Here is a 26275-nt window from a genome sequence, read left to right on the forward strand (position 1 = left end):
TGAATTCTCATGTGCCTAACGTATGTCACTATTGTGGCACAGCTATGGCAACAGATCTGACAGGGGAACATTTTGTTAGCCTACTCCCCGATGTTCCTTTTCATCAACAAACATGCATATTGATTAGACTACGGCTGCTGGCTGTTTTTTAGTGACACCGTATCAGTCTTCACGCAGAAATGTCTAACTTTAACCAATTGCAATGTTAAGGGGGGAAAAGCGAGATGATGCCAAACGGCCGACAAAGCCTATACTGTAAAACAGTCGGTAGAAGCCTCGGCTTTGTGAGACACGCAGCGACAGATAAATAAACAAAATGCATTCACAAAGAGTCCAGTAAGGCAATATATTCACACCGATTTTCCGTTTAAACAAAAAAATTCAACCCGTCCCTAAGCCTGGATTCAAGTGTCTTTCTTTAACCTACTGCAATTTTCCTGCTACCTCCATCTAACGAGTGCCGATTGGCCTCTCTTACCGGTTAAAAATCAAAATGAAAATCAAAATGAAGTCTCACTGATAAATTATATTCAAATCCATAGCGAGACAAACTCTTAAGCATCAGTTTGATAAAACATCCTTGGCAATATGAAGAATAAGATTAATTAATTACCGTTTAATTTGTAGATGTCAGACCCAATGGATGTAGATAAAGAACATTCGATAATGAGTAGCACATGTCATCTAAATTGTGCGTAATCTTCTGTAAAATCTCCAACCCAAATTATGGTTCGTGAAGTCACTCCAGATGTTGATGGCAAATTATTTCTGTATTTATAAAAGAAAATTGACAAAAAGCAGCCTCAATTTAAAAGACTAACGTATCAAACTTCTGACCGTAGGCTACTCCAGATTTCCCAGCAACACCACTCAGTTTCCAAAAAATACTGTAGTGTCCTGTAATTTAAAACATCACCATACTGTTTGGGGCCTCTGTCCTGTTGCTCCAAGTTAAGCAGCCCACAATGCATTGCTAACTACAGTACTAAACTGTTTAACACGAAAACAGTATTTTAATGTTGAAAATTGGCTGTAAATTTACAGCAATTGCTTACAGTGTACAGAATATTTTAATTATTCTATGATTTTTCTGTCACAGCCACAATGCTGGAAATTTATCTAGTAGAATTTGCCCACTAAACACCTGCTACTTGTGCGGTGTCCCATGGTACGCAGCCTTATATCTTTCCTATGTGGGCCAAATGTCTATATTGTGTGTGTGTATGTATGTGTATGTTTGTATGTATGTATGTTTGTACTTTTAAGTCTAAATTCTGCTAAATTCTGTCTCTTTAAAGATCATAGAAGCATGCAGGGAATTGATGGAGGGTCAGTTGACAGGAAGGGAGGAAGCATATCAGGAACCAGAAGAAAGTCAGGGCAGCAGCAGAAAAGTGGATGCCAGTACACAGACTGATCTTGTTGAATGCGGAAGTGAGGGTAGACACATCGTCCTTGTGAGCAAAGGCACAATGACTGATGACATGTACAACATGCAGGGTGTCATTAATGACCACTCCTACTGCACATTGTTTGATGACACAAGTCTGGAGAACATCTCAATGCCAAGAGCTTCATCACCACAGCAGAGTGAGGTATCATTCCTGTCTCTAAGGAGTGAGGAGTCAGTCCATGAAGAGAGTGCTGAGGAGGACATGAGTTTGGATGATGAGTTTCGGCTGAGTGAAGAAGACACAGACACGAGTTTTGACGATGAAGAGGATGAGGAGCCTAACCTCTCAGATGACCCAGACCTGCCAACATGTACGCATTTTTCGTACTCGGCACGCATTTTGACCCTTAAGTACGCTTGTACGGTTCGCTGCTCTCTTGGTACGCATTTTGTTGAACCTCGCATTTCGCCGGTTTCAGTTTCTAAACTTTCTATGCAATCTATGATGTTGATTCTGCCACTGAGCCACAGCGTGTAAGTGGAGTGAAAAGCTTTCGGCCAATCAGAGCGCTGCATTTTAACCCTCCGCCCACCTGCCCCCCTAAGCCAAATGCTTCCAGCGTTCAGTTCAATTCAGTGCCTAAAGCAAGCCAGGCTGGCCGGATAACTCGCAGGCTTGCTTGCTATGGCTGAACCGCCGCATAAAAAGCTTCGTAAACCACAGCGGTTTCTTGAAAGCGATCGGGAGAGATGGCCTTGTCTCCACACTTCAAGACTGCCTAATCACGCGTTCTGCACCGTGTGCAAGACCGATGTTGACATCAGTCACCAAGGGGCAACAGGTAACGAACACGGTACCACACACAAACACTTCCCAACCCCCCGAAACATAATGATATTAAAAATAAAAGGATGATAAGAAAAAAAAAAAAACGTTAATAGTGTCAATAGGCTAGCTAGCTATCACACCCGTCATCCTTCCAATCGGGCAGTTAGAAAAGTGGTAGAATGGCTAGAAATCTAGAAGGTTAGACAGGCCAGTTGCTGATTAACGTAAGATAAAGGTAACAGTGTGGTGGACACTATGGACATAATTCACCTCGTTCCGTGCTTTAGGGACGTTGTCTCTTTAAGAACACGCTGCTGGTTTGTTGTTATCATGGGCAGCGCCATGTTTGTTTTCATATCGTAAAAGTAGGAATGAATAAACGACACGCTGTTGCGTTGTCAACGTGAGACTCTCTCCACCTCGTTTATTACATTCTACAACAGGCTATTTTAGCCTAATTGAATTTATGAACTTTAAAAATTACCTTGTCATCATAACGGAGTCCAGCTTTGATGAGCTCTGATGCATAGCCTACAATAGGGCTATTTGCTAGGCAAATATGATGGCAACTGACATAATGCCATGTCAACCTTTATAAAGCCTATCTGAAAAAATCTGACCCACGTTATTTATTAGCCTATAATCTTGTGCAGGTTTAAATAGTGTGCTTTTGCAGTAGTTACTTTAGGCCTATTTAATGTTGCAAATCATTACTTAGACTACTTAATTTCCCTTCAGTAATCAGAAGAAGGCTAACCTGGTCTGACTCATCTTTAACACAGAAGTACTTAGTTAGGCCTATTTATTAGCTCAAAAATATATGGGCACATACACTACACATACAGTCATTCATCCACTCCATTCCTCTACACATTAATAATTTATTCTAATCTAGGAGGTAGTGATGAGCCAAACAATGTATTTCAATATAAATTACATGTATCTAGTTTTCCTTTGGTTAATTGTGTGTGTGAGTATATGATCATAATATTTGTAACAACATCCAGGAATATGACCTACTCATAGTACTTTATCATAATCTTCCCCCTCTCCACCTACATTTTCAGATTGCAGACGTCATGTGGAAGGAACAAAGCACAAAAAACTGGAAAGTGCCATGGCCTCAGTCCCTAAGATCACCACAAAGTTTTTTTGGAGATCAAGATCTACGGACCATCAGGGCAGAAACACTTTTCTCAAACTTTATAGCTGAGCACAATGTGCCAGTGTCTATAGCTGACCATGCTGGACCATTATTTAAGAAGATGTTTCCAGATAGTCAAATTGCCCAGCAGTACGGCTGTGCCCGAACCAAGACAGCAGCTATATTGAACACACTTTCCTCAAATGATGAACAGGTCATCAGTGACATTATGTGCCGTTCCCCATTCAGCATTGCAACCGATGGTAGCACAGACATGGATGATGTCAAGCTTTATCCTTTAGTTGTCCGTGTCTATGATCCCAGTGTTGGAAACATAGTTGTAGTACTCCTGAAAATCGTTGAGTGTAGAGAGTCTACTGGCCAAGCGATATACAATCTCATTGACCAGGAACTAAACAAAAGGAAAATACCATGGGGAAACTGTGTAAGCTTTTCTGCTGACAACGCCTCTGTCATGCAGGGGTTAAGAAAAGGTGTCGCAGCATTCATTAAGTCACAGAATCCTCACATTTACATGGTCGGCTGCGCATGCCACCTGATGCATATAGCTGCGGAAAAGGCTGCAAGAAGTCTATGTGTTGACATTGAAGACATGCTCATTGTGATCTACTACTACCTTGACAAGAGTAGCAAGAGGAAAGCTTTGCTGCGTGACCTCCAAATGCTGTGCGACACTGATGTGAGGAAGATTTTGAAATTATCCTCAACCAGATGGCTGGCTCTTGGCAAATGTGTCAATCGACTCCTCCAGCAGTGGGAACCACTGACTCTGTTTTTTGCTGAAGAGGCAACAGGGAAGAAAGCAGCTAAACCTCACACGTCCTCAGCTCATCCCTCTCTGAAGAGCCCAGCTGCCCCTAAGCCCTCAACTCTTGCACCTACCTCGGGTAAGCTGTCTCAAAGACTTTGTCCTCCAGCTTTTTGAAGACCAAAGTCCACCAGAGAAAGTCCAAGACAAGACCAAGCTCCACACAGCAACAGGCAGGGCCTACACCAAAACAGCTGCAGGCAGGGTCTACACCCAAGCGGATAGAGGTGGGGTCTGCACCCAAACAGCTGCAGGCAGGGCCAAGCACTACACAATTGCAGAAAGGGCCCACACTCAAACAGCTGCAGGCAGGACCAAGCACTGCACAGCAGTCAGCTCAACCACCCAAGGGATTTGACCTAAACCAATTTGTTTTTCAACAAAAAGAAATGGGCAAAAAACAGAGGGATCTGTCCAAAAAGAAAACAGAAAAAGAAAAGAAGATAGAGAAAACAGAGGTCACAAAACCACAGAGGGTGTATGCTTTCTTGACTGACCCACAGTCCAAGCTGTATACCCTTTTTTTAAAGAGAGCTATACCTTTATTTGAAACGGCAAATGAGAACCTGCAGAAAGAAGAGCCATGTGTGCCCATATTGCTGCAGATATTGGAGCTACAATTGCAAAAAATTCTTTTGGCCTTCTGCAAACCTGAGAGTGTTGTGGGAATGATGGAGGAAGTAAGGAGAGGATCCCAACCCACTCGCTACAAATCCAGTGAACACCAGCTGCCTGATAATGAGCTGTCGATTGGGCATGACACACAGACATTTATCAGAAGTCAACCTAACTTACCTCTTGGAGCTTTCTTCAGGGATGTAAGGAAATATTTCACAGCAGCTGTTCAGTACATGCTCTCTAAATTCCCCTATGGGGACGAATTGCTGCGTCATGCTGCCGTAGCTGATATAAGCAGACGCCAAACAGCCACATTCTCCTCACTGACGTACTTCATAGACAGGTTCCCCTGCTTGTTGGGAAATGGTGTGACAGTGGATGAATTGGAGGACGAGTTTCGGCTCTTTCAGTCCACCACCTTGAATGATGGTATTCTTACCAAACGGGCTGATGAAGCTTGGAGAGAAGTAGGTGTGATGGAATCAGGAGGGAAGAAACTTTTTGCAAACCTCTCCACAGTTATGCTTGGGGTGTGTGTGATTTTTCACAGCAATGCAGACTGTGAAAGGATTTTCAGCTTGGTCACTAAAAACAAAACACAATGTCGTGCTAGCCTGAGCACAGAGATGCTTAGTTCTCTGGTGACAAGAAAAGTCATGATTGCCTCCAAAGGCAGCACTTGTTACAAAGAGACTTTCACTGACGCACTACTTAAAAAAGCCAAATCTGCAATCTTTAACAAGTTAAACAATGCAAATGTTTAAACACTATGCACATATGCATTGAAAATTTGAATCTTTTTTGTTGTTTGTTTTAGCAGCCTGGTTTTGACATTGATAACTGCTGGTTTTGCACATTTATTTAATGTTTTATTTAGTTACAAAGAATGTCCTCAGTTTACTTTTATTTCTGACAAGATTTTCAGGTGGAAGAAGTTTCCATGAGCTATGCCTCCTGTACGACTTTGTTTTCAATTCAATGTTGGGAGTGATTGCAGTAATTGTATTGTGCTAGCCTGAGCACAGAGATGCTTAGTTCTCTGGTGACAAGAAAAGTCATGATTGCCTCCAAAGGCAGCACTTGTTACAAAGAGACTTTCACTGATGCACTACTTAAAAAAGCCAAATCTGCAATCTTTAACAAGTTAAACAATGCAAATGTTTAAACACTATGCATTGAAAATTTGAATCTTTTTTGTTGTTTGTTTTAGCAGCCTGGTTTTGACATTGATAACTGCTGGTTTTGCACATTTATTTAATGTTTTGATTTATTTATTTACAAAGAATGTCCTCAGTTTACTTTTATTTCTGACAAGATTTTCAGGTGGAAGAAGTTTCCATGAGCTATGCCTCCTGTACAACAGTTGTTTTCAATTCAATGTTGGGAGTGATTGCAGTAATTGTATAACATTCATGGTCTAGTTGTATATGGTTATGAAGTAACTAATAAATTTTGATTGGTGAAAGTATATTATGTGTATATGTTATGTATTATGGTGTTAGGTACAGGTCTTAAAGTGTCCGGGCACTGTGCCTGAATTCAGGCGTGGGCCATGGTGTTTAAGAATAGAAAATAGGCAATATGCCTATAGGCCTATGACATCTTCAAAAATGTGTTATATATGGAATTTTCTTTACTTTACCCTGTAGGTATCTCATAGGTTTCTTACAGTTGGGTGGTCAACGGTGGAGCGTACATAGGTGGTTGGTTGCCGGGGGGGGGGTTGTACTCATAAAATTTCTTCAAGGTTGGCAGGTCTGGATGACCGAAAGAGTATTGTTTCTACCAAACAACTTTTGAAACTGTTCAATTTGTGTCACTGGGAGAATTGTGGGAAGTGTTTGATGGAACCACCGGTAGTTTCAAAAAGTGGATTTGGAATGACGTTAAATACAGAGTGCATTGATGGCCACAGATACGTCTGGAATTCCCAGCCTCTGGTGAGAGGCGTGATGGAGTGCAATGTGTCGATACCAACGGCAGTGTTTGTTACGGGAAATGAATGTACTCCATTCATAGAAGTCTGTGAGGCAATCGGCTTGGAGAGCCTGTCAAAGAGGCAGTGGTTCAGCATTCAAAAGGCCTATGTTATCCCGGTAGTCAACGAGACATGGTCTCTCCACAACCAGGCCATCATGCGCGCCGTAAGTGATGTTAATGACTCAAGGCATGACAGCCCTGGTCACAATGCGTCATATGGCACTTATTCACTAATTGACACCAAGTCAGGGTTAGTCATTGCTCAGGAGACTGTAAATGTAACTAAAGTCAAAAACAGCTACTGGCTAGAGGTTGAGGGTAACAAGATGCCTTAACAAGCTGTTGGAGCATAGAGTTTCCGTCTCACTGCTGGCAACCGACTGTCACCCATCAGTGCAAAAAATTATGCGGGAGGAGTATGGAGACATTAAACATGAATTTGATCTTTGGCACATAGTGAAAAATATGAAAAAGCGACTGCTGAAGTGCCAGGATGAACAGTTATGGTACAGTGCAAGTACATGCAATGGAAGTGTAACAAAGCTGAAAGAGAGGTGGATATCTGTGCTGCACCACATCACCAATGTCCACTGTTGGGCATCTGGGGAGACGATCACAAGAAGCGACCACCCTCCCTACACTCCTGAAGAGGAGAGCAAACGTCCATGGCTCCATCCCAGCTCTGCAGCTTTTAAACACCTCCAGAGTGTAGTGCTGGACAAACAACTCCTGAAAAAACTTGAGAGTGTCACTGAGGGCATCCACACTGGTAGACTTGAGTGCCTCCACTCTGTTTACACAAAGAATGCCACCAAGAGAAAAAAGTTCTTGAAAGAGAGCTTTCAGGCCCGACTTCGAGTAGCTGCACTGGACCACAACCACAATGAGAATGCATCAAACAAAGAGGGGGAGAAGCAAATGAAACACTACTTTTCAAAGGCTGCTAAGCAGTATGTGGTGGCTCCAGTGAAGATGCCGAAAGACTACAGTTTCAGAAAAGACATAATAGCAGGAGCTCTGAAGAGTTGTGAGGCAATGTCAATCCGGAAAGCACTGAGGGAACATCCAAAGGAGAGAGTGGTGACCATCGCTGAGCACAGAGGAGTCAAAAAGCCAGACAAGGATGTGTCAGTATCCACACACCTCAGCAGATTTCCTGAAAAGCTAGATGCATAGATAAGGGGGTAGGAGAGAGTTGGAAGACAGGGTAGTCCTGCACAGTCTATAATAAACAGATAAATATTATATTATTATTGCAATGTTGTATTGACTATTAGTGTAATTGTACTTAGAATAGTGTAGGCTACATAGTATCTTATATAATTTAAACAATATTACAGTACAGCTGTTAGATGAAATAAATTATTGCCAATTGCCAAGTGAGTTAATTACTAATTGCCATTCAGTATTCCTACCCAACTGTCTTTGTTCTTGCATAAGAAAAAAGTTTGTCTGCCTGTGTCTGTGTTGTAAGGTTGCAGTCTGTCCAACCCCAGCAGTGTGAGGGTGACTTGTCTGCAATTTAGACTAATGAGTTGACTAATTAAAATATTTGCTATGATAACATAGTTTCAGCATTTCATTTGTAAGTTTTCAAAGTACCTATTTTAATGGAGATATTACAGAGGCCATAAGGATAGTAAATACATGTAATGTTTGATCAATTAGCCAATACAAAGAATTTCTACAAGTCACTATAGTATTCAAATCCACAGTATTCTGGGGATGGGTAAACAGTCCTGATGGCATTCACAACACAGGCTGGTATTGGAATCCTGTTCCTCCGGCCAAGATGACCCCTGGACCAAAGGGTGAATTGTCTGTACGCTGTAAGCCTGTAAAGACTGATAGAGAAAGAAGAAAGGTTAGAATGAGTAGCGTAAAGTGGGCAAAGCCTGTCTATGAATAATTTACATTCTAACTGACACAAGACATAAGACGTTTATTTAATCCCACGTGTGGGAAATTTCCTTGTTCCAGTAGCACAGAATTTGGCAAAAATATATATACAGAAGACAGTGACAACTTTGACAGGGCACAAAAAAAACACAAATACAAAAATTTAAAAAATATATATCAGAAAATATACAAAAAAAGAATAACCATATTCTGAGAAAATATAGGGAGGAAAAATAACTGGAAATATAAGACATTCTGTATGTACAGTGTGGTGGTGGAATAAACTTTACAAATAAATAATTGCTTAAACTTTGAGAAACATTTTCAGAGAAACAAATTCTGTTGATGTTTGTTTTTGTGTTTGTACAAGAACAAGGGCCGCTGTAATGTAGCCTGTAGGCCTATCAGAGACAGGACTTAATTAGATTTAACTTCCTGTTCAGTCGCAATAACGTGTTTGGATGTTCTCGCATAATTTGTGGATTACCGCGACCTGAAAATGCAGTTGCATCGTTGATGAACTGGTGAATAAACTCGGTGGAGCGAACTTCTAATGTGTGAGTAAGAGGTTTGTTTTTATGATGGAGTAGTATCGATAATTGCATTTGTTTCGCTCAATTAGTAGTGGAAACTATTAGTAGCAGAGACTTGCGAACTTGGTGAGAACCTGTTGTGGGTACGCTAGCTAGCCTCCGTCTGACTTCTGTAACGTTAGGCTACTCTGTAGTAGCCTAGCTATAGAGAGCCAAAGTCCCGCCCCCTCTACTTCCGGGTTATGGGACCTATCTTTCGAAAAAATATGAACGGCAGTCTATGGCGAAAGATAAATTATTTTCTGGTCCCGATCGACTTGTGCCTTGGATTATACATATGTTGTTTTTCAGAATAAAAAATGATTTTACATGTTAAGAATGTCGCAGTTTGTCGCAAGATAGTTAAGTAAAACGCTATGGAAAATACGTAATTAAACGAACTACAAGTCCCGCATGCTGGCGTGTACAGAACCGACCAAAACTCCCTTGGTGTAACTACAGCTCTCGACATGACCCGATTTATAATGATTTTCACCTCGTTTGATGCTTCTGCCTTCGTCCTGGAAGAAGACGGTAAAGGAGACAGCCATAGTTCTCTAGTTACGTACATTGTTCGAGACGAGAGATGTAGTTCACTAAGCGATCTCATACAAAACCTAATGTTGTTCAGCTTGTTTACGTCAAATAATTTATCTCTTGATTAAATTATCTTTTAAATTCACACACATCATATGTGAAATTCATGCCACAATTCGAACGGGACCAAAAAATAATTATGATCTCTCCATAGACTGCCGTTCATATTTTTTCGAAAGATAGGTCCCATGACCCGGAAGTAGAGGGGCGGGACTTCGGCTCTCTATAGGTCTGTGATTGTGACTGGCATGGTTTTGTGGGTAGACGTTGTCTAAGTTTTGATTTGTTTAAGTAAGCTGACATAAAATAGCATGCTGTTAATAAATGCACGGATGTGCTGCTTGTAGCAACCATAGATTTTAGGGTTCATGCTATGTTATGCTAGTTACAGTATGTGCTTGTTATGTTAGGGTTCATGGTATGTTATGCTATGCTATGCTATGCTAGTACATTCTCTGGTTCTGTATCGCAGCTTCTACCATGATAATACATTGCAGAATAACTGAGTATGTGTGTAAAAATTAGCGTAGTCTTAGGTGATCAGTGTAGTCCCCTACTTCCCCTGCACAACCTATCAAGAGTGTTTTAGTTGGTTACCTGCTGTTTATTGGGTGCTCCAGTGTTTCGGCTCGGATGTCCCTCAGCGACAGCATTGCGACCTCCAACACCTCTCGCTCTAATGACAGCCTTTGGCACGTCGGATTGGACGTGATACATCTGTTATTTTGGATGAGATGTTCCAGATTCATTTCTTGGCAGCAGACACTCTCCATGTCAGTGGACATAGGGACACAACCCCCACATAAGCACCACCGATTGTTTCCTGTGTGCTCAGATACATCTCTCTCTCGTTCATCTATTTCTCCTCCATCGTCAGGCTCTGTGGGGGGCACTAAAACTCCCACTGCTCTAACAGGCTCAAAAGCATAGGCAATTGGATGCCTGCCCTCATTGGTGGGTCTATCCCATTCGTCCATATCCATTTTGTTTTCCATTTGAGGCAGTAAGCTAACTGTGAGGCTACGACAGCCGCTATGTAAACAACATCGAATGTTGCACCAACCATTCTCGTGATGTCATCATTTTCGGAAAACAAAGATGGCGGCGCACAGGCTGAAAACATTAGAATTAATGCAACTTGTTTGTGCTTTTTTCTGAATAACGGGTCATATTTCCGACTTTATTTGTATTTATGGTATATTTAAATATTGAACTAGTGCTATAGACATCTGTTTTATTTGACTGCTTCATTTCCACTTTAAGGTCTAACACTGTTAGAGATGGCATTCAGTTTAGTCCTCATCATTTAAGGAGAAGACTAGCCTGGTTACAACTTCACAGGCGACGGTTAAGTGATCTTGCTGAGATTGTTAACTTCATTACAAGTTTTCCTGGTAAGATTTTGAGTTTTTGAAGTGGACAGCAGTGGTCACTACCGTGTTTGTATACCTTTAGACAGAGGTAAGACTGCTGAAACTGGTTCTACTTAAGTCAAATATTCCTTCAAGTGTGGTTAGAAAAATGTATATATAGCACATTTGACACTGACAACATAGAACAGTACTGGCAAAATAAACTGCCAGGTTTGAAGATCTGCATAGCATTACAAACACTGTAATTTATGAACTATGTTTAGGTTAAATTTAAACAACAATGGAAAAACATCAACCACAAACAGTTGGTTTTTACATACAACTTGTCCAATACATTGTCACATTTCTATTTTTTGTAAATAAATTGTCTTTATTGAAATATTAACTCAAGAGTGATTTTTTTTCCCACAATGCCTTCAGCTGTCATATTTGAATTTTAAAGAGATCATAAATTGAAAAGAAAAATCTACCTCCTTCTACTACGACGATGCATCTGCCCTCCACATGTACACTCAAAAAAAGAATTAAGCCAAAAACATTGACTTTATGTATTTTAATTACATGTAAATTTTCCATGTAATCTCATTACATAAGTTCAATGTAAAAGGTCACATTAAATCCAATGTTTTTCTATCATGTATACATAATGTAAATAAATCAAATAACATCACTTTTTCTTAATTCAAGTTTTTACATAAACTTCATGTGTCCATTTAATTACTATATATAAGGTTAAGTTGAACTTTTACATAAACCTTATGAGTTTATTCAATAATAATACATAAAGTGTATGTAAAAGATCTCCTTCACATTATGCGTTAATTCAGTACTTACATATAGTTTAAAGGGAACTTATACATAAACCATATAGGTTTATTAAAGCATCACACACACAGTTCTGAAAAAGTTATTTTATTTTAAGCCCAACAGGCCAAATTCAGTAAAACAACTTCTTAGTAAAGACATATATATATTTATAAAATAAATAATTAGTATACATAATGAATGAGTAATACAAAGCCATAACATAAGCATCAAATGAGGGCAAAGGCATGAAAACCACTTAAGATTTTCACACTACTTCATTAAACAATAAAACATCAATCTCTAGTGCACAGTACGTGCAAGTGCTTACTGGAGCATCTTCTTCAGTGTTTGGACCTTTGGGGAGAGCTTGTTTCCATCCAAGGACATCAGCACCTTCTGAAAGAACTCAAATGTGTATTTGAGTTCCCGGGGATAACTCAGGTTTAGTGTGTAAATAAGACCAAAAAGCATGGCAAATCCAAATGACATGCTGGTCAAATTGTCAAGCAGCTCCACACCTTCAATCACAACTCCAACTGTCTCTGGCTCATCCTCTTCATCAGCACCTTCTTGTCGAATGACAAAAATTCCCATGATGGTCTGAGCGATCCCTCTCTTAGCTTCTTCACTGTTGCTGGTCTAATGGTGGAAAAAAAACAACATTGTGAAATAAAGAAAACATTGCAAGTTAAACACTAAAAAGCTTACAGTAAAATGCCACTACTAACCAAGTACTCCTTAACGAGTGTGCTGCTGTCCTCGTTGAGGTAAGCACAAAGACCTCTAATGACACAGTCTCGTTTAACTTCAATCTTGTCACTCTGCAAAAGAAGGCATATTAAATATTATGAGTCTTCAATCTCCGATGTAACACATTTCCAGGACACTTTTATAACCATTTTATTCTTAACACAGTGATTATGATATTCTATGTGACATATCAGGCTAACTGATTAAAAACATTTAGCAAATCAGAACATATTCCCTTTCACCTATTTTTTTCCATCTGTGGCATTACTGTGGGATCGCTCTCACACTTTTAAAAATGGACTTAATGAAAAAGGACACCAAGTAGAACACAAGCACAGTAGTTTGACCAGCTTTTTGACCTGTTAACCATTGAAAAGATCACACTCACAATCAGACCCTGGGGTAGGCCAGACAGTCAGACTGAGATCATTTAAAAAGGTGATCTCAGCCCACTTCACAGCACTTTACGATAGCATATAGCATGTCTTTAGCATACTTTAGATGCTAAATTACAAATACATCCATCAGCTGATCTTGCAATGTGTTCAGGAAGCCATCTTTATCCAATTGTGAATAAGAGTAACTATGAGTAACTGTTGCAATAATGCGACTGTTTAATGCACTTGCCTTAGCTGTTGGAGCCATGACTAATCTCATCTTCTTCCCAGCGGCTCCCCCTCTGACACTGAAGACCTTGATTGTTAGCTGTGTATTGGTCAAGTTGTCCGAGTAACTTGGCGGTAAAGCGGCAAAGTTGTCAAACGCATGAATTCTGTATTAATCTGTAAGAGAAAAGGTGAAAGAGTATACATGAGATATCTAAACAACAACGATCTAAAATTGTAATGCTTTCCACAAGATACTGTAGATAAAAACACAAATTTTAGGAATGAATAAATCAAATTTTAACTAAAGGAAAAAATGTGTATAAAACAGCATGCAAAACATCAGTATCAAAACTCACTTCATTCACTGTAAACAAGGCAGGCCACCTGTTTACAAATTCAGGAATCACAGGTTCCTCTTGGACAACCTCCTGACACCTGTAAGAGAAGCAGTCGAAAAGTTGTATACCCATTGAATAAAAGACAATTTTACCTACATTTTAAAGTTTAAATGAAGTCTCTCAGTTGAAGTATGCAAGAGGAGCAAACTTTTAAAAATACCAAAAACGCAGTTTCACGTCAGGAGGCACTAAATATTCAAATATGCCATGTAGCACGTAATAGCAGGTTAAATTTAAGAGCTAACCATATATTCTGTATATGACGCAGCAATGTCAGCGGCGACAACCATGACTTGTTTGGCTGTAGCTGCTAGCTTGTAGTTAAGGCACATATCGTGACTTAGCATTAGCAAGTACTAGCATGGTTGCTAGCAGGACACGAGGCAACCAGAGCAGAGCGCTAACCTCAATTAGCCTAAATTCACCAACCTCTCACACAGAATAACAATCATATTCGCTTAAAATAAATTATTAAATGCATTCTCTGCCATAGTATGACATAACAGATGGAAAACTGTTTGAGAAAAACTTACCAAACCTGCAACTCCAACGCCAAGTTCGTACTCGCCCGGGAAAACTTTCTTACATGTCCGTAACATTAGCCAAACCAGCCAGACACGTACCGTTAGACAGCAGTAGGCCTATGCGAAAATGCTGCGGGGTCTCCCACACCAACGGCCAGCGGTTATATGAGTCTTCTTCTACTCCTTTCGGGTGGGTGGCAACCAGTAAGACGCACTACCGCCACCTACTGTGGTGAAATGTAACACACATAGCGGCCTAATGGAATCTAATCACATAAAGTTTACTCGATTTGTTTACATTCACTTTATACTAAGTATATTCACATTATGTTTATTTATTTTCCATAATAAACTTTGGATTTCTTATATTTCAATTAAAGTTTACTTGAAATTATTGCTTCATTATTATGAGGGCCAAGAATCATTTTTTTGAGTGTAGAACTTGTGGATTATATAAAAGATGACTGCTAAACTTCAGAATGTATGTGTGTGTGCAGTTTTCATTCGCTGTCTAAGCTAACAAAGCTTTATTTGGCCAAATCCATTACCCACACTCTACTCTTCAACGCAGAGATGAATTCTGTTCTAAAATCTGCATAGTCTTTGTAGTTAGATGCCAGTTCCAAAGAACAACTACAGGTGTGAGCCAAAGGCGCCCTTGCGAACTGTGTCTGTTCTGCTGTGAATGTGACTTTAATGGTCTTAGATAGGAACAAGTCAGAACCTGTGCAGTACCTGAGGTATAGGCCAATATCCTTCTCATCTCTTTCTGGGAACTTGATGGTTTTGGTAATGTTTCTTGCCTTGGGTTTGAGATCATCCAGAATCTTCTTCAGTCCTTCCGTACTCATGGATTGTCCAATAGACCTGAGAATTGGCTTCAAACACTTTATGATAAATGCTGGTTCTTGTACCATCTCTTTGTGGGCTATTTCCTCCACCAGACATGGCAGATTTTCTTCAGTTGGGAGTACACAGCAGTTGTGACTGCTGAGTATGCTGAGGAGTTCATCCATATCTGCCCCTTTGAAGTTGCTAATTGCCTCAGTTAGCACATCCTTCTCAGTTGCACTGATATAAAAAGAAAGCCTCTAGTAGATTGTCTGAGCAGGAGAGAGGCAGAGCCTCTGTAAGGAACGGAGGGGCAAGTTGGACTGGAAATAACTGAAATTTCTGCCATCCAAAGGCCAAAATGCGAGCAACAGCAGTCCACTCTTTCTCTTGGAATTTGTGGTACAAAATTGGGATCTTGTAGTTGGTTCCACAGGTCTTTGTTGCATAAAACATATCCCAGAAATCAGTGAGGCAGTCTCTGGTGACCCCACTCCCTACTCCAGCCTCAACATCGCCACGTTCAAGCACACGCCTCATTGAAATATTAGCATCCAGTATGCAGTCGTCTGTAAATGCTTCAATTATGTCCACAAGACAGTGTGTTTTGCGGATCACAATGACTTGCTTCTCCACCATATTCTCTGGATTTGCAGAGAAATCAATGGCCATCGTGCTGGTGGAACTTGAAGGCTGCTCAGAATCCACAATGTCAATAATATTTTCTTCCATTTGATTTTTCAAAGACTGTGTTTGTGCCGCTTTCTTGTTGGCTTACTGTGGTCTTGACGTGTAGAGGTATATAGAGTGTCAGCAAGACCATCGACAAGTTCATAAGGCATGTTGGTGTCATATCCAAGTACAATAACTCCATCATCACTGGATAGATCTATAAGAGGCTGGCCTGATGTTTGAGAAGCAGGAGTTGCTTGGAGTGTTGAGGTAGCATTGAGAATGCTCCAAGAGAAAGGCCTGCTGCCGTACCGAGGTCTTTTGACAGGAGTGGGGGAGAGCAGTGATGGGCTGGATGAGGATGGAGATGCATGTTTAGCTGGCCCAAGTGTGTTGGATGTGTCAGGTGAGAAGGGCATGTCTGTTGTTTCATCACTAAGCTCAGAATATCAGTACAGTCTTTTGGCTTTGTACAGAGGTATAGTCTGAGGATCTTGTAATTAGTTTGCTCTAACAAACTTCCAACTGTGACACTACCCTCAAGGGGCTCATCAGAACCAATGACAGAAAGCATGACCTCAAAGTCCTCTAATTTGCCTTTCGTCGATGGGGAAAAAAAAGGGTTTTCCCTTTTTCAAGAATCGTGGATACAGTATCATCTTTGCTTACAACTATCTCTCTTGTTTCACCCCCTTAGGCCTTCTTACTTGTACATAGAATCTTGGTAGTTCAACCAGCCAAGTTCAATTTTCCTAGTCTTCTTTTCAGCATTCTTATTTCCACGAAGTGTAAGCTTAGAGTTAAAGCTGCTGGTTGCTGTGGCTGAGGCGGTGGATGGAAGTTTCATCTTCTCTCTTAGTCTATTTATTAAAGTGTATTTCCTTTGCTCTGTATCCTCTATCCTTTCACTTGAGGATAACTCCTTCCAGTTTCTGGCAAAGACAGACCGTGTCTTTGTCCATATCGAGGAATAAAAGCAGAGAATTTGTCTTCTCCAAGGAACTTTACAATGTCTTGATCGATGTAAAACACAAAAGCAGATATAATGTCATAATCACCTACTGGTAACCATCACACTCAGAAAAAGAAGGCTCTGAAAGGGCTATTCACAGAGAGATTGAGTTCTACGTATAAACATTTGGCTCTAGAGAACACTTTTCTCTTGGCACTTTCCCCCCCCTATATCCAGAGGTGGTAGTAACGAGTTACATTTACTCAGTTACATTTACTTGAGTAACTTTTTAGATAAATTCTACTTTTAATGCAAATACTTTTTATCATGGCATATTTTTGTTATTCTTTTTGTAGAAACCCCACACTCATCACTGTAAGCTCCAACTATTATACCTGTGTGTTGCTGATAAGGAAAGGAAAGAAAACTGAAAGAATGTCAACCCCTCTAAGCCTTTACATACTCTGAATTGTGGCCTCAAGTTGTGTTCTGGCCTACACACTGGCGTGAATCTGGTGATAAACTTTGAACTAGTGCCCAGTCTGAACAGTAGTTTCTTCACTACAACCAGAATGTCATTAGCTGGTTTAAGCTGGGCACCAACTGACCCACCAGTTCAACCAGCTTGACACCAACTACATTACATATCATAAAACCTATTATGATAAATTAAGATACATTTCTGTAAGCCTTTGGTTTCAGACAAATAAAGTTTCTATTATATTCTTACACTGCTCATAGCTGTTTTTGTTTTTCTGTTTTTAACAGCAAGGGTGTGTGTCCAACCTTTGCTGCAATTTAGTAGTTACTACTATTAACTTAGATCATATGAATCATTTCCATCTTGTCCATCTTCTGCAGGTAAATACAGGTATTATCAATGTCCAGATGGATCATATTTATGATTCTACAGACTTACAACAACCAAAAATACTTCATTTGTCACTTTAGCATTAGCAGGCATTGCCTTTGAATATTGACTTACGTAGATTATGTAGCTACTTCACCTTGTCCTCTGCCATTCTTGCCAGGTTGTTCTCAGGAACACCCCTTTCTCTCAAGGTTGAGAGAAACTGGTCCATGGTGATCTGTAGGATTCAACAGTAAATGTAGTCATTGTTAACAGCTGCAACAAAGTTGTTCACTGATAGCCCTCATACGAAAGGGTTGTCATAGTTATTCTGATTATTCCCAGATCACCATAACGGCCCTCCTACTCGTTGCAGCTTGGCAATTGAGGCTCCCATTGTTGTTGACACTTCACTCGGAGTGTATTTCCTTTTCTTTGCAGTCCTGACAACTGCTACCAATTGCCGTCAGGGGCAGAAGGGTCCAGTTTGACTGTGCAACCAACAAACCTTTTAATTGCAATTTTATATCTAACATATTCAATTATTATTTACCTCTGACTTACCTTCAAGGACGATGGAAAATATCCAAAGAATATAAATAAGTAGCTATCTTCTTCCCAAGTTGTCGGAGCAGAGAAATTGATGTACAGCATCACAAGGAAACCTAACTGATGCAGGTTCACTCAAATGAGAATAGCAGGTTGCATGTGTGCTGAGGGAACAATATGTTATTCCAAGTTGATATACTCAACAAATGTAGATTGCCTTCATTAAAGCAGAAATCTGAATGAAACTCACTCAGAACTTAACGTTATTTCAACTACTGCTGAAATACACTTTTTAGAGTCCAGTGTTCATGTTCAAAATAAATGTGTTATTGTATTATACAAAAGTTTGAAGAATAAAAAATAAATAAAAAAATGCGTGGTTGGTGATAATTGTGTTGTTCACAGTAAATGATCCCTCTCATATCACACGTAGAGGTCTAATTTGTACATAACGTACGGCTTTGTGTGGCTGTATCCAAATAAATAATTAAATAAACTGCAATAAAAGCAGAACAGCCGTAAGTGTGGCATGTGATGTGAGTGCATCCCAACTGGAACTTTGTGAAAGTGACTCCTGTCTGTGGCAACTTCTCTTCCTGTCGCAGCAACTGGGCACTAACTGTTATTGAGAGGCCTGCTGTAATTCTGCCTAAGACAGCACAGTTGTTGGTGCCCTTGCCTCCAGTAATAACAGTAGCTTTTAGTGATTGGGATACTTGTCTGACAGCAGGCAGGAAGGACCAGGCAGCTATTTTACATATAAATGCACATTCATCCCCTTCATCAAGAAGGACGTAATTAACATGCATTGCCATCATGTACTGTATATACTTGTAAAAGGCCTACTCAATTGCAGCACGGTGGTACCATGGTTAGGACCCTGCAGAAGGATTCCAGCCTTTCTGTGTGGAGTTTGCATTTTCTCCCTGTCCCTGCGGTGATTTCCTCCTTGTGCTCCAGCTTCCTCTCTCAGTCCAAAGATATGCATGTTTGATTAAAGGGTGGTTTTAAATTGAACATACCTATTCATGTGAGTGAGTATTTGCCTCTTTGGGGTAGCACCACAAGATGCATGCCATCCTGGCCGGGTTGCCAACGCTGGGTTAATATTAATTCCAGGAGTGCTTCTATCTAGCTGATAGCTCATAGTTTGTCTGATTACAATCTCTAAATTGTGTAATTATTGTAAATAAGTGTAATCAGAGATTGTAAATTGTGAACCAATGTGAAACCAGATGCTCCAAAGACAGTGAGTGTAGTGGTACAGGCCTAGTACACCTAGAGAGACAGGGAAGCTGGATTTAAATGCAAGCATGTTGAGAAAAAGTAAAAAAAAAAAAAAAAAAAAATACACACATCCAAGCTGAGTCATCTGGTAATTCTGAAATCCAATGTGCACTGAAGACTTTTATCTAAACTGTCGTAATGTTAAGACTTTGGCCTGTATGTATTTAATTTGTTTGCTGTGGTTCAGCCAAAAGATCTGGCTCTTCTACGGGAGCTGAGCCATGAGAGCCGATTCTTTGAAAAGAGTCGGACTTCCCATCACGCATCTGTATTGGATTGGTACTTCATTTCCACAAATAAACAATGACAAATTAATTACTAGAACTTAATGAAACTGTCACGACAAGCCGAGAAGAGGAGCTGAATGACTCAAAGCTTATCCCCTGCCACCTTACTGTCTTGCCATGTTCCTCATTACTAATCCTGCACAGTGACACAGGTCTGCAGTCTGTAGTTGTCTCATCAGATTGTTTCCACTGGCACTGTCTGTGTCTGAATGCCTGGGCAAATTTGGAAAACAAATTAGAAAGCAGTGATTGAAACTCAGCTGTAAACTGTATTAGAAGTTGTAGAGTAGAAAGAAACACTCACTTGCCTGTGCATCATTCTAGCAATTACTTTTTGATGAGGTATCTAAACAGCAGTTACTGATTTAACCCTTAGTGTACAAAAAATGTTCCCTTTTGTTTTACCTTAAGAATGTTTGGGAGAATCATTTCACACTGTCTGAAAGTATCATATAATCATAGATATAATTGTTTCAATTGTGTAAACATGTTCGCATTGAGTGATTCAGAGCTTGTTCTAAAAAATATTTTTCACTGAGATTCATTTCATATAATTTTCCACAACCAAGGCTGCATCTCCAGCAGGACAACCCACAGGCTCTTGCTATGTCAACCACCTACTGATGTCTAATTTATCACAAGGAGCTAACATCTGTCATGCATGCCTGCATCTTCCCATCTCTTTCCATCTTTGTTGCAGTTAGTTCAGCTCCTGCACACCTGGAGCCAGGCCTCCATTGAACCACTATTATGCCAGCTCAAACAGTTGCAATACAGAAAAATATAGTGTAGTTTCTTTTCCATTTTGTACATAAGTACAAGTACAATCAGTACATAAAATCAATATGAAGTTGTGCGGCTTTACCAAACAATGTATAGAACAATGAAAATCCTGTGACTTCACTTCGTTATATGCTGGTATAGGCAATGATGGGCTGATGGAGCAAAGATCTGCCGGGCCGATCAAATCATGGACGGAAGAGTTACTGCAACATAAACCTGTATTCGCACGGTAGTTTTACCCGGGGACCTCCGGTAATTTGTAATAATAGCGGAGTTCGTCTGTGATCTTAATCAGGTGCGAATCGACCATGTCCGTAATTTGTAAAGTAAAAATTACACCGCAAATTACCTACCCTATTTCACGTAACACAGAGGTCCTGTGATAATACTAATCCAGTGCGAATCGGCATCTCTGTGATTTTGGGGTGTGTTTTTACTTTTTCAAGACTTTTGTTTGATTCGCAGCTTTTTTCTGCATGAAACACAGACATAGAGGGGTCGTTTCTGAATCGCCAGGTAAAAGTAGTCCCGTGCGAATAGGGCTATAGTCATGCACATCGTCTGAGCACCATGACTTTGTTTACAACAAAATGGCTCTGAAAGGCCGACTGGGTCTTTCTGTGTGGAGTTTGCATGTCCTCCCTGTGTCTGCGTGGGTTCTCTCCAGGTACTCCGGCTTCCTCCCACCGTTCAAAGACATGCTGGTTAGGTTCATTGGTGATTCTAAATCGGCGTGAATGTGAATGTGAATGGCTGTCTGTCTCTCTGTGTTAGACCTGCGATAGACACTCATCCTGTCGGTGCTTCTTAAATGTTGGACCCTTGAGAATGGGGATGGGAAGACGCAAAGTAACTTAACTAACAGCCACAGTTCCGTTCTCCAATCTTAGTGCAACTACACCAAGTGCTATCCGCAAATGATAAGGCATCCAAATGAGCCTGCTATCTCCAGGGCCTAGTGAGATTATTTTCAAACAATTAGTGTTATTACAAGATTGATTCATAGGAGGAATACCAAGCTAAGCAGATGCAGGGAACTTCAAAGCAGAGGGAAAACAAAGCAAACACTTTGCAAATGCTGACGCAAGATGGAAATTTTTAATTTGAGCCTAACTGCCTGAGCCTGCTACTCATATTTAGGATGCTTGGAAATATCTACCTGCAAAACAGACATCAACCTGTAACAAGCTGGTCAAGTTCTTTTTTAGAGGTTGGATTCAGATGCACCTATGTAACATTTCTAATGTATTTGTTGGGGTTGTTTTAGAATTTTCCAGCTTAGATTTTACAAAGTATTCTGTTACTGTTACTCTTTTGAGAGAACTGAGAAGGTACAATGGTACCTTGGTACAAGCCATAATTCAATCGCGCTCACATACATACAGTATATTCTCCTTTCACATAAATATATTGTCACTCCCTACCTGCATTTGATCAAAAAGTATTTTATCTAAGTAAATATAATGTGTAAGCAAGATACACACTGATCAGGCATAACATTATGACCATCTTCCTAGTATTGTAGGTCTCCCTTGTGACTCCAAAAGAGTTGTAACTTATCAAAGAATGGACATGGGCCTTCTGAGGGTGTCCTGTGGTGTCTGGCAGCAGAATGTTGTTTGTGGGGGCCTTTGGGTCCTATGGGTTGAGGGGAGGGGCCTCTGTGGATCAGTTTGGGATCTAGTGAATCTGGGGGCCAGGTCAACGCCTTGTGCTGTTTTTCATATTTTTAAGTTGTTGCTAAAACGTTTTTGTGTGTGTGTCTGTGTCAGGCTGCATCCTGCTGGGGATGGCTGCTGCCATCAAGGAGTGTCATTGCTATGGGGTGGGGGTACCTGGTCTGGTCTAGGTGGTACATGTCTAAGTAACACATGAATGCCAGGTCCAAAAGTTTCCCAGCAAAACATTATATTGTCACAAGATTATCTACATTATTTACTTCTCCTGTCTGTGGTCATAATGTTATGCCTGATCAGTGTATAAAAATGCAATTTGTTTACACTATTTTATTGTCCTTCTGAGGACGCTTTTACCTTTGCCTTCCTCTTATACTATGTCAAATCAAAATATAAGTGTTGCCCGACGGTATTTTGACTTCTAATGTCATACCATAGAGTCTAGTGACTCTATACTATACTTTCGTAGACAGAGAGTAATAGCAGATGATTATAGGGGAGGTTGTGGTTTAGACACAAAACACAAAACTCAATTTAAGAGGGGGCATTAGGGACATTGTTCAGAATTAGGCTCTCACAAACACATATGAAACCAAACTCATTCACATACTGTACTGAAATCCTGACACACCATAATAAGTTCACACACATGAAAAATTACATGACAGGGACTAGTTTTACATGGGGACTTCTAGTAATTTGTAATAATTGTAAAGTAAAAATTACATTGCAAATTACCTAACCTATTTCTCGTAAAACAGAGGTCCTGGGATAATAACAATCTATTTCGAAATGGCATCTCTGATGTTTGGGGGAGTGTTTTCATCTTTTCAAGTTTGATTCACAGCTTTGCTCTGTCTCTATCACTTAAGTATTATGAAGGATGTGACCCATTCACCCATTCAGTACGAAATCACATCAGGAAGTTGAGCAGGGGCTGATTTACATACTTTCCAGGTCGTTCGTAATTTCCCCCTTGGGACTGATAGTCTCATCACATCATGTTTTATTTTTAAAAATATTTTTTATATTGTCAATCAAGCTGTGTGAATGCACCGTACGAAACACAGACGTAGCGTAATTTCTGAATCACATGCTATCCCCAGGTAAAACTAATCCCATGTGAATAGGGATTAAGTCTGTTATCCAGTTTCACTTGCAAAAAAGGCAATGTCATATAACATGTCAAATTCAATGATTTAATTTGTTTAAGCACTACCATTTCTCTTTAACAATATATTACTGTCAAAATGTCAAAAACGATTAAAAACAAAAATATAAAGGGCCACTAACTTATACCTGTGGGTTAAGGTGAAGTCATTCACCAATGTGACACTGCATGCTAGTTCCCTGTCCCCTGAAGTGCTACATCATGTTTCTATCATAACACTTTGTCTCTCTGATCAGAAACGCCAAGATCAATAGACACTACAGGGAACTGCAATGAGCCCACTGACGTGTCATTCCACTGAGATTGCATCAGTGCTCTTGAGCTGATAAGACTTTGATTCCCCCTCTGCTTTCAGAGGAGATATAATCAAGACAAGATGGGGCAGAGAAATTAGAATGTAATTCACACATATGAGAATTGTTCCCAGCCTTCCTGCTTTTCACATCTTTTATACCTTAACCCTGCTGCTCTGAATAAATAAGATACAGGTTGGAGATTGTCTTCATAGCCCTGACTGATATCATCACCTTTCATTCTGAGTGCAAAAGATGGCTCAGATATCCATAAACTCTGATAGAAGAACGACTCTCATTTATGTGTAAGAAAGCTTTCAGTGGTGTTGAGTGCACAAGTCAGATTTCCAGCAAATTACAAAGTTCCCTTTCTGCACAGCCAAAGAGGTTTGTTTTTTGTTTAATTGAGTTTAGCTGAGATACATTAACTTGCCTTCACAACAAATGTACTGTAGCAATGAACCCATCTTTGTGAGCTACAGATAATACCCAGTTATCATGTGTCAAAGATGAAAACAAAATGCATTACTAAGCATTATTACAGCATTACATGAATTACATAATTTATAATTTAGAAATTAAATATTAAAGTTATCAGTGGTTTATAAGATCATTTAGAAAGTGCAAGTAAATTAATAATAAACTATAAATATACATTTATACATTTTATTATTTACACATGTATTAATAGTTACTGTGTAGTTAATAAATGGTTTATAAACTACAGTGTTGTCCAGTCCAGCTAGTGTGTGGTCTGACTGCCGCTGTTGACGTCCCATCTCTCATATATAATCAATGAATCAAGGAAAGTTCTTGCTTGTAGACATCATCAAAGTTGGACAAAGGAATGCTGCAGCTGAGTGTATGACATGGATAACTCCCACCGAACTCTAAAGGTGTGCAGGGCTCTTTTATATAGTCTATGGTGAGATCCTGGGCCAGAAGGAATACCAGCGTAGAAATTCTGTAAAGTGTCACTAGTAAGTACTTCAAGTTTGTGTACCTGACGCCGGGCATGCGCACTGGGCGGGAGCGCTGCAACGTGCCACACAGGCAGAAGCCTGGGTGTCAGCCATTGACTACAGGTGTCAATCAACAGTCTATGGTGTCAATCAGTACTTAAAGTCCTGCACCTTCTGTACCTCTGCTCCTTGTAACCTTACTGTTCCACACACATGTATTCAGTCTTGCTTTGGGTAACCTTCCTTCCTCTTCTCTCCAGAGCAAACTTCGACCTCTCTACATTTTCTTCCACCTGCTTCTTGCTCTCGCCACAAATCACAATGTCGTCCACAAACATCATAGTCCATGGAGATTCCTGCCTAAGCTCATCTGTCAGCCTGTCCATAATTCAATAATGAAATCAAGTGCATAAATTCAATGCTTATTTTAACTATGGTTTAAGTATCAGAAACTTTAAGTTTGTGGAATGTATGTAGATTGAAACAGTGTGCGAGCCAAAGGGTGGTCAGAAAGAACAAAAACCATATAGTAACACTAATTCTATCTCTTCTGAATTACAGCTCAAAAGCTATAGCAGTTAGTGGCCTGGTCTTTGGCGCTTCAGTAGAGGAGGGAGTTTGTCAGCAGTTTTTAACGGGGCAGACCAGATTTTCACAAAAGAAGCTGAAGTGCTGTTCTCTAAAGTCAGAAAGTGAGCTCACTTTAGATGGGCTCACAAAAATAGTTTACTAACAATCAAATGTTTTATAACTACCTTAATTAACCATGAATTACACTAAGAATACATGTCAACACACTATTAGTACATGTATAAACCCCGATAACTCCTCAACAACTAGTTTGTAATTACTTTAGTATTTAATTTATGAAAGATAAATCCATCATTACTAAATAGGAATAAAGCATTTATAATTACATTTATAAACTAGTGCACACTTTGCTAATGCTTGCAGAGCTCGATCTTCCAAGGACAACCTAAAACTGCCAGTACACATTCTGAGACAGTTTGCTTTTATGTGATGACAGCAGTGGTAGATATGTGGTTGAAAATGTAAATACACCTGTAATGGATTTATATGCCCAATAGTTTCTTCTTCCCCTCTCTCCAATTTGCCCAGTCTGCATCATAGTTCAGCATTAGTTTATGGACGTGTGACTTATTTCATTCATATTGCTTTGTGCTTCTGTCTGTCCAAATATTTTTCCATTTCATTGTCATGAAATGCTATAAGTCACGGAAAGTGCAGGAAAGCATGGGAGCTTGTGAAGTATGACTCAGAGAGCTGGACATCTGCTATTGTCTCTGGACAGAGCTTAGCACCCTCAATTTCCTTGGCTTTAGAGCTGTGATGCACAACTGGCCTGTCATGAATTCTGTCACAGTGGTTATTGCGTCTCATAGTTTGGGGCTGTTCTGATTCCTTTATAAACTTGAATAAAACAAACTGTTGAAATGTGTGCTCTATGTCTGTGTCTGGTGGCCCCTGTTGATCATCAGATCCTCTAATCAAAATACCCATGGCATGCAAGGTAAGTGTAATCACTTTTTGGGGGGGCAAGATATTGTTTTAATAGTGATAATACACCTCCTGGCCAAAAAATTGGATTTAACTAAGCAAATAGGTACAAGCCTCCTATTG

The 26275-nt window shown here is 40.0% G+C and overlaps 1 protein-coding gene across 1 annotated transcript; it reads right to left on the bottom strand.

Annotated features, from left to right (window-relative positions):
- Window positions 1–12145: 12145 nt before the first annotated feature.
- LOC311505376 (uncharacterized protein) lies at window positions 12146–14348 on the bottom strand. The gene is made up of 5 exons (XM_084568899.1): window positions 14331–14348; window positions 13756–13834; window positions 13419–13573; window positions 12770–12862; window positions 12146–12680 (listed from the first exon to the last, which is right to left on the bottom strand). The coding sequence occupies exons 3-5, from the start codon at window positions 13446–13448 to the stop codon at window positions 12366–12368; spliced, it is 438 nt and encodes a 145-aa protein (XP_084425025.1). The 5' UTR covers window positions 13449–13573; window positions 13756–13834; window positions 14331–14348; the 3' UTR covers window positions 12146–12365.
- Window positions 14349–26275: the final 11927 nt, after the last annotated feature.

Source organism: Chelon labrosus (assembly GCF_963514085.1).
Source record: "Chelon labrosus genome assembly, chromosome: 20".
Lineage (NCBI taxonomy): Eukaryota > Metazoa > Chordata > Actinopteri > Mugiliformes > Mugilidae > Chelon > Chelon labrosus.